This window comes from Ovis aries, chromosome 10 (genome assembly GCF_016772045.2).
Source record: "Ovis aries strain OAR_USU_Benz2616 breed Rambouillet chromosome 10, ARS-UI_Ramb_v3.0, whole genome shotgun sequence".
In the NCBI taxonomy this organism is placed as follows: Eukaryota; Metazoa; Chordata; class Mammalia; order Artiodactyla; family Bovidae; genus Ovis; species Ovis aries.
Window position 1 is genome coordinate 36865603 of NC_056063.1, and position 14610 is coordinate 36880212.

A 14610-nucleotide genomic window follows, 5' to 3' on the forward strand; every position below is an offset into this window, starting at 1 on the left:
TAATTACCTATGATGGGTTAATTTGTCATTTTCTCATGGCCCAATATATTTTTAGACTTAGGTCCAAATGATCAATAAAATGCCAGTATTTTTGTAATGGAATCTAAGTATGGTCATATTCTTAAACAAAACCTGTCATATTGCTGTATATAACTATAGAATGGTTATTATTTACCATTAATAGGACTGGAATGCAAAAGTAGGAAGTAAAGAAACACCTGGAGTAACAGGCAAATTTGGCCTTGGAGTACAGAATGAAGCAGGGCAAAGGTTAATAGTTTTCTCAAGAGAATACACTGGTCATAGAAAACACCCTCTTCCAACAACACAAGAGAAGACTCTACACATGGACATCACCAGATGGTCAACACTGAAATCAGATTCATTATATTATTTGCAGCAAAAGATGAAGAAGCTCTATACAGTCAGCAAAATCAAGACCGGGAGCTGACTGTGACTCACATCATGAACTCCTTATTGCCAAATTCAGATTTAAACTGAAGAAAGTAGGGAAAACCACTAGACCATTCAGGTATGACCTAAATCAAATCCCTTATGATTATACAGTGGAGGTGATAAACAGATTTAAGGAACTAGATCTGATAGACAGAGTGCCTGATGAACTGTGGACGGAGGTTTGTGACATTGTACAGGGGCTGGGATCAAGACCATCCCCAAGAAAAAGAAATGCAAAAAAGCAAAATGGCTGTCTGAGGAGGCCTTACAAATAGCTGTGAAAAGAGAAGCCAAAAGCAAAGGAGAAAAGGAAAGATACACCTATTTGAATGCAGAGTTCCAAAGAATAGCAAGGAGCGATAAGAAAGCCTTCCTCAGTGAGCAGTGCAAAGAAATAGAGGAAAACAACAGAATGGGAAAGACTAGAGATCTCCTCTAGAAAATTAGAGATACTAAGGTAACATTTCATGCAAAAATGGGCTCAATAAAGGACAGAAACAGTAGGGACCTAACAGGAGTAGATGTTAAGAAGAGGTGGCAAGAATACACAGAAGAACTATACAAAAAAAATCCTCACAATCCAGATAATCACAACGGTGTGGATCACTCACCTAGAGCCAGACATCCTGGAATGTGAAGTCAAGTGGGCCTTAGAAAGCTTCACTTCAAACAAAGCTAGTGGAGGTGATGGAAGTCCAGCTGAGCTATTTCAAACCCTAAAAGATGATGCTATGAAAGTGCTTCACTCAATATGCCAGCAAATTTGGAATACTCAGCTGTGGCCACAGGACTGGAAAAGGTCAGTTTTCATTCCAATCTCAAAGGAAGGCAATGCCAAACAATGCTGAAACTACTACACAATTGCACTCATCTCACACACTAGTAAAGCAAAGCTCAAAATTCTCCAAGCCAGGCTTCAGCAATTATGTGAACCATGAAATTCCAGATGTTCAGGCTGGTTTTAGAAAGGGCAGAGGAACCAGAGATCAAATTGCCAACATCTGCTGGATCATCGAAAAAGCAAAGAGAGTTCCAGAAAAACATCTATTTCTGTTTCACTGACTATGCCAAAGCCTTTGACTGTGCGGATCACCACAAACTGTGGAAAATAGTTTAAGAGATGGGAATACCAGACCATCTGACCTGCCTCTTGAGAAATCTGTATGCAGGTCAGGAAGCAACAGTTAGAACTGGACATGGAACGGCAGACTGGTTCCAAATAGGAAAAGGAGTATGTCAAGGCTGTATACCGTCACCCTGCTTATTTAACTTATATGCAGAGTACATCATGAGAAACGCTGGGCTGGAAGAAGCACAAGCTGGAATCAAGACTGCTGGGAGAAATATCAATAACCTCAGACATGCAGATGACACCACCCTTATGGCAGAAACTGAAGAGGAACTAAAAAGGCTCTTGATGGAAGTGGAAGAGGAGAGTGAAAAAGTTGGCTTAAAGCTCAACATTCAGAAAACTAAGATCATGGCATCCAGTCCCATCACTTCAGTTTTTGGGGCTCCAAAAGCACTGCAGTCATGAAATAAAAAGATGCTTACTCCTTGATAGAAAAGTTACGACCAACCTAGACAGCATATTAAAAAGCAGAGACATTACTTTGCCAACAAAGGTCCGTCTAGTCAGCACTATGGTGTTTCCAGTAGTCATGTATGGATGTGAGAGTTGGACTATAAAGAAAGCTGAGCACTGAACAATTGATGCTTTTGAAATGTGGTGTTGGAGTAAACTCTTGACAGTTCCTTGGACTGCGAGGAGATCCAGCCAATTCATCCTAAAGGAGATCAGTCCTGAGTGTTCACTGGAAGGACTGATGTTGAAGCTGAAACTCCAATACTATGGCCACCTGATCTGAACAGCTGACTCACTGGAAAAGACCCTGATGCTGGGAAAGATTGAAGGCAGGAAGAGAAGGGGACGACAGAGGATGAGATGGTTGGATGGCATCACCAGCTCAACGGAGCTGAGTTTAGGTAAACCCCAGGAGTTGGTGATGAACAGGGAGACCTGGCATGCTGTAGTGAATGGTGTCTCAAAGAGTTGGACATGACTGAGGGACTGAATGGAACAGAGTATCAGTCAAAAACAGAGATGTTATTTAAAAAACCCATGCCACTATGAAAGATAAAGACTGATACATAAATTCATATGTACTCAAACTCAGAAATAAGAACACAAGCATGCCCATTAACTCTGAATGTAATCATTTTAGGCTTAAGCTTGAAATAGCATTACCTGGGCCTTCAACATTAAAGATAAATTATAAATATAAGTCTAATGGGAATATAGGTATTACTTTTTAGAGCAAATACATTATTTAAAAGTAATAATCCAGGATACAGGATGCTTGGGGCTGGTGCACTGGGATGACCCAGAGAGAAGGTATGGGGAGGGAGGTGGTAGGGGGGTTCAGGATTGGGAACACGTGTACACCCGTGGCAGATTCATGTTGACGTATGGCAAAACCAATACAATATTATAAAGTAATTAACCTCCATTAAAATAAATAAATTTATATTTTAAAAAAAAGAAAAAAAAAAGACTGAATACAGTCCTCCGTCAATTATGTGGCTTATAATAGCACAGGAAGAAAGGGGAAAAGGAGGGCAGTATGGGACAGACCACATGTCTCCCAAAGTGAGAGGCAGAACTAGTCAAATGATACAAAATAGATTTGCTACAATCCTAAAATAAAAAACCAGTATTTGTAACAGCACTGTAAAGCAAGTATACTTCAATAAAAAGGCACACATAAATGTAAATTTCAAAATAAAAAACCAGTATCTGTAAATACAGTATAAACATTAGATGTTACCCAAAACACTAAAAATAATACGTTAGTATTTCAAGAGACCATTAAACACAAAGCCATTTGCCACAAAAGGCAAGAGGTTACTGTTCTAATAAACTTGCTGTTTTTTTAATATCAGAACAGGATAGACATGGGCAGAGACAGTTACCGTGGAATGTCTCTTTCTTTTCCCTTCATTCACTCTTTACCCACCACAAGACTCAATCTGTCAGGGATATTCATTTCAACCAGGAGCTAGGCTCCCCTTTGTCTTAACTATGGAGCTAGCTACTGTCAAAAAAAGGGAGAGGGAATAGGAATTTCCCACAATAAAGGCCATGATTCACAAAGTACATAATTCTAAAACAAACTATCTTCTAGTGTGTACATGTTTCTGCTATAATTGAAACCTGCACAAATCACACATTTGTATGTTTATATACATATTATTATATATGTATGTGAAAGTTGGACCATAAAGAAGGCTGAGTGCCGAAAGTGAAAGTCATTCAGTCCTATCTGACTCTTTGCGACCCCATGGACTATACAGTCCACGGAATTCTCCAGGCCAGGATACGGGAGTGGGTAGCCCTTTCCTTCTCCAGAGGATCTTCCCAACCCAGGGATTGAACCATTGCAGGCAGGTCTCCCACATTGCAGGCAGATTCTTTACCAGCTGAGCCACCAGGGAAGCCCTGAGTGCCAAAGGACTGATGCTTTTCAACTGTGGTGCTGAAGAAGACTCTTGAGAGTCCCTCGGACTGTAAGATCAAACCAGTCAATCCTAAAGGAAATCAATCCTGAATATTCATTGGAAGGACTGATGCTGAAGCTCTAATACTTTGGCTACCTAATGTGAAGAGCTGACTCATTAGAAAAGACCCTGCCCTATTTCTGGGAAAGACCAAAGGCAGGAGGAAAAGAGGACAACAAAGGACGAGATGTTTGGATGGCATCACCAACTCAATGGACACGAGTTTGAGCACGCTCCTGGAGATGGTGAAGGACAGGAAAGCCTTGTGTGCTGCAGTCCATGGGGTTGCAAAGAGTTGGACACAGCTGAGCAACCGAACAACAAAAACAATATGCATTATTATATATATTCTTGGTAGCACCAGTAGCAAAGAATCGGCCTGCCAATGCAGGAGACATAAGAGATGTAGGTTCAATCCCTGGGTTGGGAAGATCCCCTGGAGAAGGGAATGGTAACCCATTCCAGTATACTTGCCTGGAGACTCCCACGGACAGAGGAGGCTGACATGCCTCAGTCTATACAGTAGCAAAGAGTTGGACACGACTGAAGCAACTCATTACTCACATGTATTTTTATCATGGTTAACGTGCAAACCAGTTAATCCACATCTAAATAATCAAGGGTAGACCACAACACTTATTTTAAAACTTGGAGAGAACTTTCACATAATTCAGATTTGACTTTTACAATTCTATAAGAAAAGCAGGTATTATTTCCATCTCACAAATGAGGAAACTCAGGATTTGGGCACAAGAACTAGGACTGCATCCCAGGTCTTCTGCCTCTATATTAACTGTCCGCCACACTGCCACAGAAAATAATGGATACAAATCTTCAAAATCTGATCTCTCAAGTGGAACATTAAGAATTAAATAGAGATTAAGAAAACTTTCTAGGAAGATACACATATAAACTAAGCAACACTTGTATTTGTAGTAAATGCAAAGAAAGTTCAGTAAATTTTATTTTAAATCCTTTAATTTGTTCTCATTATCAAGAGTGCATGGATTTTAGCGCAACTGCATTATTTTTAGCACTTCTAAAGTTAACTTTAGGATGTTGTTTGCTTTTTTTTTTTTTTAACACATCTCTACAAGTGTAAATTTAATGACACACAAAGGTTGAGGGTCGCAGAGGGAAATTCTAAATTTGCTTACATGGTATCAGTTTAGAAAAAGGGGATAGAGATTTTAGTACTTCCCTGGCAGTCCAGTGATTAAGACTCCACCTTCCAATGCAGAGGATGAAGGTTCAAGCCCTAGTCAAAGAGCTAAGATCCCACATGCCCCGGGGTCAAAAAAACAAAAAACCCATAAAATAGAGGCAATGTTCTGGCCAATTCAATAAAGACTCTAAAAATGGTCCACATCAAAAAATCTTAAAAAATACAGATGAAGGCTGGTAAGTGTATGACCTTAAGCTTGCATTCTTTTTGATCACTTTGAGTAGTTACAAAAATGTATGTGAAAAGCTTTATCTTTTGCCAGGTTTCTTTTTTTAAAAGACTCAGCAGCAAAAACCCAAGTTTTTAGTTCCTAACTAGAAGTATGCTTTATTTCTCTACCATTTTTACCTGTAACATTATGTTATAATGTGATCGATATGAAGAATAAAACTTACCTCACAATCAGGGCATGTGATTGTGCTGTATTCTTCAGTCATTAATAAGCACAGGTCACAAAAAGTATGTCCACAGTGAAGTTCATGGTGGTGACCTACTGATGAAATTCTTCTGTGAATTAAACTTTTCAGTTTGTTAATGTTGCATATTCAGTATAATCAAAAGGGAAAATTAAAAGGATTCTCTTCTAGAGAAAAATGTATCTATTTCGTTAGAAATGGATGACTTATTAAAATTGAAGAGAAACAATATAAATCAGAAGGGAGAAAAGTCAGAAGAAAGAAAAACCAGGCAGAGATAATTAATATTGCTTGCATTGATTTAGATAGTTATTTGGTACCTATAACACTTTGAATCTGCCAGCTCTTACAATCATATAAAGAAAAAATCATATAAAAAATCTGACATACTCCATTTGATCATTATAATTATCACAGCTAAACAGGCTGTAGATATTATATTTGACAACCTAGAGATGGATAAACATTTTGGTGATCTGGGATAAATGGTATAATCCAGATTCCAATCTAGTTCTGTTTCCAAGTCTAATGTTCTTTCTACTTGATCATACTTCCCTCTGCGAATTTATACTTCCCATCCTGTGAAGGGGACAGTGAGGGTCAAACTGGCAAGACCCTTCTCTTTGAACAAAATAATGCCATTTGCAGCAACATGGATGGACCTAGAGACTGTCAATACTGAGTGAAGTCAGACACAGAAAGACAAATATCGTATGATATCAATTACATGTGCAATCTAAAAAAAAGGTGGGGTACAAATGAACTTAAAAAACAGAAGTAGAGTCATGGATGTAGAAAGCAAATTTATGGTTACCAGGGGATGGGAAAGGGTAAACTGGGAGAAGGGGACTGACATATACTCACTACTATATGTAAAATAGATAACTAGCAAGAACCTGCTCTATAGCACAGGGAACTCTACTCAATACTTCTGTAATGGTCTATAATGGGAAAAGAACCAAAACAAAAACAAAAAAAAAAAGAGAGTGGATATATGTAGATGTGTTGATAAAACTAACTCGCTTTACTGTACACCTGAAACAAACACTGTAAATCAGTTACACTCAAAAAAAAAAAAAATCCTCTCTTAATGATCTAAGACATTGGCAAAGACAGAAGACAGAAGTCAGATGCTACTACTGTCACATAAACATGACCCGTATAAAGGTTATTTTTCACAAATTTAGCATTTATGAAGGGCAATACCATCTAATACCAACATTTTAATACTCAAGTGGAATCTGAAGTTTATCGTAATAAATATATTTGTTATAACTATGTCATTTTAAGTCATTTTAAAAGATTTTACAAGAAAAAATGGGAAAAGAAACTAGATAAAATGAGGCTTCATTTACTATAAAATTAGTGTTCCTGCTGATTTATATTAAAACAATTGCATTCTTTTGATTAAAAAAAGAACTTTAGTTTTTAAGCTAATGAAACATCTAAAACTTGTTTAAATCCAGGGTAAATTTTAAAGCTCTAATTTAAATTCCAGAGATACTGTTACTAAGGATATCAAAACTGTTTTACCTTTTAAAGATTTCTGATACCGTACAAGTCGAAATAACGTGGGCTGCATTACAGCTTACAAAGCACTTTGATAATTCCACATGCATAGGCACCATCTTTCCAATTGAGTACTTCTCAGCATTATAATACAAATGTATGAAAGAACAGGTGATTTTAAGATGTCATGTTCTAAAACTTTATTTTGTAATACTATATCATCAAATAATGGAGATTTTCTATGAAACAGTAGCAATCGAAATTCGGATAAGAGAACTTGCCTCTCCCCAAGAAAACACAACCAACTTTCTCTACGCTCAGGTCTCCCAAGCAGAGTCCATCCTGGAGCGACTGAGAAAATGGACGTTCACTTTGAAAGTATAAAATATAACAGTTACCCAGGGTGATAAGACGACTCTGGGAGCTCCACGAGTTTAGTTTCAACAACACACCCCTACAGAGACATAGCACTCTAAGGCCTGTGAGGTTAGGGTCAAATAAACTGAACCTGTTTTCACTTGAGGAGAGACTCAGTGAGCGGAGCATGGGCGCGCGTTCTCCCTGGAAGGCCCAAGACTGAACACAAGATGCTCAAAACCTAACCGGCTGCCTTCTGAACAAGGCTTTAAGCCAAAAGAGCAACGAGTCCCCCGCCCCCACTCCTAATATCCGTTTTTAAATATCAGGAACCTTTGGTTACCACAACAAAATTATGCAAGAAAATGAAGTTTCGTTGTTTCTTTACCACAGAATGACGGTTCAATTCTCACATTACCCCTTTCTCGAACCTGCGAACCCATCAGTAGGGCAGTCAGTGCGCAGCAGGGCGGAAAGCCGCTCTCCAGGCCTTGGCGTCAGGACCTCAAAAGAGGGCTGCGCGCTCGAGGCCTGGGCTGCCCCATGCTCCCTCGCCGTCGCAACCACTCCCTACTCTGCCTGTTCCTCAGTTCCCGTGACGGCAGGCGGACTGACCCCCCGCCTCTCACCCAGAGCTCTGGGCGCCCTTCTTCCACACCGGCTGCACAGGGCCTCGGCGGCTCCCCGGGCCCGGCCGTGCGTCTCCACCTGCCCGCAGGAGGACACGGGGCGCCTAGCCCTCAACGCCTCAGCCGCCATCTTCGTACCTCGAATCCCAGGCCCGCGTCGCGTGCAGACGCGGTATCCCTTGCGGCAGAGACCAATCGCCGGAGGCGTTGGCCCCAGGGAGCCAATCGGCAGCGAGGACGCTCCAGCCCACCCATCCCCCCGCCTCAGACCCTAGTAGCAGGAGGCTGTTTGCTGTTTTACTCCGGATGCTTAGAGCAGATCGCGCGTGGTCTTCAGGGACCGTTTTGTGGCCTGACCTTTGTCTAAGGCTCAGCGCCTTATCACTCTCACTGCATAAAAGTCGGATTTCACGCATTACTCCTTACTTTGCTTTTGACCTTGCAGGTGGCGACGTCGTCCCCCTTCCCTAGTGGATCATAGTGGCTTTAGTGGAGAAGCCAGTCTAGCTACCCATCGGTGAGGAGATTTGGTTAACAGTTTCAAACCAAGGTGAGGTCGTTATTACTAACAATTGTTGACCCTACTGATATTTACAAGGCCTTGTGTTGAGAATGTTTAGGGATACGAAGAATTTATAAACTAACAAGTTCCTGCTTGAGTGATATGTCATCCTCTACCTAAACGGGTAACTTCCACTAAAGCAGTTTGTATTAAATGCCAGAGGAGACTTAGAGAAAATAAGAATTGTATGCGTTGTGTGAAAAGCCTTTGTAGAGAATATAAGGTTTACACTAGACTTTAAAACCTGAGTGAAACTTACAGAGATAAACGGAGGAAATGAGGCTTTCAAGGGAGAAAGAACTGCACAAGCAAGGGATTGTAGGTGAGCAGATGCTGTTGCCTATTTGGTATTTAACTTACAGACCATTTGCCTAGATTAGTTAATACTGCTTTAAGTGAGCTTTTTGGAGAATTAAGTTGGAATCGAATTTTAGAGAGTCTTGAATGTTGGGTAAGGACTTACCCTTTAAACAGTCCCGTGCTGGGGAAATTGTGTGAGCAAGAAACGAGGTGATCTGGTAGCAATTTGGCAAGTATCGGTGTATTGTGGAGGAAGCACGTGGAGATGGCAGGGTGTTTTTAGCTACTAACAGTAAAACCAGCATATATTCTTCATTTTCTTTTTCCCTCTATGTGTTTTGTTTTGGAAATAGAAGTATTCTGTTCAAAGCTCATCCCTGGTTAACATCCAAAATATGCAAACAGCTCATACACCTCAATATCAAAAAGCCAACAACTGAACTCAAAAAGGATACCTTGAAGAAATGTCTTTAGTGAGAGTATCTTAATGGTGAATGCTCTCAGCTTTTATTTGGATTAAAATATTTTTGTCTTCATCCTTGAATGGGCATTTAATAACATAATGTTCTAAGTTGAAAGTTATGTTTTCTCAGATTTTGGAGATAGCATCATACTGATTTCTGTTGGTCCTTGAAAATCCCAACCCTTAGCACCTCTGCTGTGGCCTCCCTGGATGGCAGTTTATTTACAGTCTGTCTTTCCTGCCCCACCAATACTACCTCTGAGGGGACGCCACATTGCTCACCCTCAGTTCAGTTCAGTTCAGTTCAGTCACTCAGTCGTGTCTGACTCTTTGCGATCCCTTGAATTGCAGCACGCCAGGCCTCCCTGTCCATCATCCTCAGTGTTCCTTAAACACTGTAGCCTTGTGCCCTGTCCAAGCAGGTGCTTCATTTGTTGAGAAAGGAAAGCAAGAGGGAGAAATCCCATGTTGCAAATATAAAATGTAGGGCAAAACACCAGCTAATAAATTATAGTACTTTCAGGCTTCAGTTCAGTTCAGTCGCTCAGTTGTGTCGGACAACTTGCGACCCAATGAACCACAGAACGCCAGGCCTCCCTGTTCATCACCAACTTCTGGAGTCCACCCAAACCCATGTCCACTGAGTCGGTAATGCCATCCAGCCAGCTCATCCTCTGTTGTCCCATTCTCCTCCTGCCCTCTTTCCCAGCATCAGGGTCTTTTCAAATGAGTCAGGTCTTCGCATCAGGAAGTATTGGAGTTTCAGCTTCAACATCAGTCCTTCCAATGAACACTCAGGACTGATCTCCTTTAGGATGGACTGGTTGGATCTCTTTGCAGTCCAAGGGACTCTCAAGAGTCTTCTCCAACACCACAGTTCCAAAGCATCAATTCTTCGGTGCTCAGCTTTCTTCACAGTCCAACTCTCACATCCATACGTGACCACTGGAAAAACCATAGCCTTGACTAGACAAACCTTTGTTGGCAAAGTAATGTCTCTGCTTCTTGATATGCTGTCTAGGTTGGTCATAACTTTCCTTGCAAGGAGTAAGCGTCTTTTAACTTCATGGTTACAATCACCATCTGAAGTGATTTTGGAGTCCAGAAAAATGAAGTCAGCAACTGTTTGCACTGTTTCCCCATCTATTTGCTATGAAGTGATGGGATTGGATGCTATGATCTTAGTTTTCTGAATGCTGAGCTTTAGGCCAACTTCTCCACTCTCCTCTTTCATTTTCATCAAGAGGCTCTTTAGTTCTTCTTCACTTTCTGCCATAAGGGTGTCATTTGCATATCTGAGGTTATTGATATTTCTCCTGGCAATCTTGATTCCAGCTTGTGCTTCCTCCAGCCCAGCATTTCTCATGATGTTCTCTGCATATACGTTAAATAAACAGGGTGACAATATATAGCCTTGACGTACTCCTTTTCCTGTTTGGAACCAGTCTGTTGTTCCATGTCCAGTTTTAACTGTTGCTTTCTGACCTGCATACAGATTTCTCAGGAGGCAGGTCAGGTGGTCTGATATTCCCATCTCTTTCAGAATTTTCCACAGTTTATTGTGATCCATACAGTAAAAGGCTTTGGCATAGTCAATAAAGCAGAAATAGATGTTTTTCTGGAATTCTCTTGCTTTTTCCATGATCCAGTGGATGTTGGCAATTTGATCTCTGGTTCCTCAGCCTTTTCTAAAACCAGCTTGAACATCTGGAAGTTCACAGTTCACATATTGCTGAAGCCTGGCTTGGAGAATTTTAAGCATTACATTACTAGTGTGTGAGATGAGTGCAATTGTGCAGTAGTTTGAGCATTCTTTGGCATTACCTTTCTTTGGGATTGGAATGAAAACTGACCTTTTCCAGTCCTGTGGCCACTGCTGAGTTTTCCAAATTTGCTGGCATATTGAGTGCAGCACTTTCACAGCATCATCCTTCAGGATTTAAAATAGCTGTGCTGGAATTCCGTCACCTCCACTAGCTTTGTTTTAAGTAAAGCTTTCTAAGGCCCACTTGACTTCACATTCCAGGATGTCTGGCTCTAGGTGAGTGATCATGCCATTGTGATTATCTGGATTGTGAAGATCTTTTTTGTATAGTAGTTCTGTGTATTCTTGCCACCTCTTAATATCTTCTGCTCCTGTTAGGTCCCTACTGTTTCTGTCCTTTACTGAGCCCATCTTTGCAAAAAATGTTCCGTTGGTATCTGTAATTTTCTTGAAGAGATCTCTAGTCTTTCCCATTCTATTTTTTTCCTCTGTTTCTTTACATTGATCGCTGAGGAAGGCTTTCTTATCTCACCTTGCTATTCTTTGGAACTGCATTCAAATGGGTATATCTTTCCTTTTCCCCTTTGCTTTTCACTTCCCTTCTTTTCACAGCTATTTGTAAGGCCTCCTCAGACAGCCATTTTGCTTTTTTGCAATTCTTTTTCTTGGGGATGGTCTTGATTCCTCTCTCCTGTACAATGCCACGAACCTCCGTGACAAAATGCTTTACTCCACAATACCTCAATTTATCTACCTCAAGTCTGTAGAAGGGAGTTTCTATCCCTTTAAAATGAATCAGGCTTTTGCCTTAAATTTCCATTAAACTTTATCTTAGAACCTCTGGACCAAGGAGATAACATACCCTGAGTGGGGTTCTGATATGTCAGGTGGAGGGCTGGAACCCAGGAATGGCGACAGAGGAGAGACAGCCCGCCCCGAGATCTGGTCTGAAGTGGAAACAGTGGCACTGACAAAGTACAGAACAAAGCTGGCCCTGGAGTTCATGTGAGCGCTGGATGGTGGAGCCCAGATCCCACATGGTAGCTAGAGCAGACAGTTACCTAACTGTGCCAAGGCCTGGTGCCCCTGAAAGGAGTAAATGTGTTTTTTCCTTCTTTTCAGTGTGAAAGGATACATTTCAAAGAAAAGGTAAAATCATGGCTCTCCTCTAGGTATAAAATGAACAAATGTTAAATTTATTCTATTCATATTTGGGTGTGGGAACTAGGCAGTTAGAACCGGTTCAAGGGAGCAGAGATGCACAGGTTTATCTGGAGTCAAGGATGCCAGAGTATTGTGCAAATGCAGCAAAACTGGCTTTTCCAGAGGAAGGAGTGTTGTTCCTCATGTTTGCATATCACAGACACGGACTGTTCTGAGTTGCACTCAGTTCTCCATAGCCTTAGATCTGTAAAACCCACCTTAAGAGTGTGCTCAGTGCCATGTGCAGATTTCCATCCAAGCACAGATTCCCCCACTTGACCTCACAGATTCTAAAGTTGACCTGCTTAGTGGAGGGAAACTGACAGCACTAGGAGCTTCCCTGGTGGCTCAGATGGTAAGGAATCCACCTGCAATGTGGGAGACGTAGGTTCAATCCCTGGGTTGGGAAAGTCCTCTGGAGGAGGGCATGGCAACCCACTCCAGTGTTCTTGCATGGAGAATCCCATGGACAGAGGAGCCTGGTGGGCTACAGTCCATGGGGTCACAAAAAGTAGGAGATGACTGAGCAACTAAGTGCATAGCCTCTATGTGCTAGATGATCCTACGAGGTTAACACTACAAACTGATGGGTGATCATAGTATTAATGAGACAGTGTTTCTAGGAGGTCATCACATCAACCAGGACATAATAGGAATTGGTGACTACCAGTTGCTGATACTGTCATGTTAGGAGACATAAGTCCGCTGGGGGAGTGATGACTACAGAATGAATGTGGAGATCTGACAGTCTTTGTAAACACAGAGTCAGGAACAACCAGCATATGAGCACTTTCTATATTTTAAAAGTCAGCTGGGAAAGTGTCTCCTTCATCTCCATAATAATGTTGTCAGTTAGGGAAGTTGGTGGTCTTTCTAGGGCCCTGATTTGAGCACTCCTGATCCACATCATCAACAGGTAACCTCCCTTACGACATTCCTCCTTGGAAGCTAAAGGTATACACACACACAGCTTCACACTTGGGCCTCACCCCTGTCACCACCCTGCTCAGTCTATCATTGCTTCTCTCACCTCTTAACTCACCTTGTGTCCATTCTTGCCTGGGTATCCTCCTACCCTCCTCAGAGAAGCCAAACTGATCTGAACAAGTGAACTGGAGCAGGTCTCCGCCTTTGCTAATAATCTTCAACAGCCTAGTGTTGTGTTTGTGATGAAACTGAGCCTGCTTCCCATGGCCTGAGACCCTATAAGGTCATATTGTTGCCCGTTTCAACAGCTGCCTGATGAACCAGTCTTCCTGTTCTTACCACATGGCACCATCCCTTCCTCCTGGACTTCTCCTCTCTGTGCTTATTCACTTCAGAAAGGACTTTCCTGACCACCTCTTTAAAGGGGTCTCACCCACCACCCCATCTGATAACCATCTAAGCCTCATATATATATATATGTATATGTATATGCATGTATGTATATGAATATATATGAAGCCCATGGCTCAGTGGTAAAGAATCTGCCTGCAATGCAGAAGATGGAGGAGATGTGGGTTCAATCCCTGGGTCAGGAAGATCCCCTGGAGGAGGGCATGGCAACCCACTCCAGTATTCTTGCTTGGAGAATCCCATGGACAGAGGAGCCTGGCAGGCTACCGTCCATAGGATCACAGAAAGTTGGACATGACTTAGTGACCAAACAACATAGTAGACAGATATTTCATACCCTATTGACAGCCAAGACATTCACTTTATTGTTGCTGGTAGGAATATTAACTTATATGAAAATAAATTTATCAAGAGCCTTAAAAATGCTCTTAATGCCTCAATCCATTTTGATGAATCTATTATAAAACAATGAGATGCTGCATAAGATTTAGTGACAAGATGAAACCTTAAAACAAAAATGATTACCAGTAGGAAATAGATGAGCCATTGCACAGAGGGGATATAGTTAAAACACTCTCAGTATGGAATAATGTATAGTCATTAGACTCACATCCTCAATGTTAAGTAAAAGAGCAGAATGGAAAGCTTTATATTTCAATTCTGCCTAGAAATAAGTATATGTTTAGAAAAAAGGCTTGATGGACGGTTTGAGCAAGCTCTGGGAGTTGTGATAGACAGGGAAGCCTGGCGTGCTGAAGTCCACTGGGTCGCAAAGAGTCAGACACAACTGAGTGACTGAACTGGACTGAAAGAAATAACTACTCTTTTG

At 41.3% G+C, this 14610-nt stretch overlaps 1 protein-coding gene across 3 annotated transcripts in view; it reads right to left on the reverse strand.

Annotated features, from left to right (window-relative positions):
* Positions 1-8280, reverse strand: part of RNF17 (ring finger protein 17) — a 115302-nt gene extending 107022 nt beyond the window's left edge. Inside the window, exons 1-2 of one of the 3 annotated variants that reach the window (XM_060394510.1) lie at positions 8151-8280; positions 5635-5729 (exon numbers count right to left, since the gene is read on the reverse strand). In XM_060394510.1, the coding sequence (XP_060250493.1) occupies positions 5635-5729; positions 8151-8280 (225 nt within the window). Of the gene's footprint in view, positions 1-1067; positions 1214-5634; positions 5736-8150 lie in introns of those variants that run through there. The other 2 variants (XM_042255122.2, XM_060394509.1) reach the window with 2 other exon arrangements.
* Between the last annotated feature and the right edge of the window lie 6330 nt (positions 8281-14610).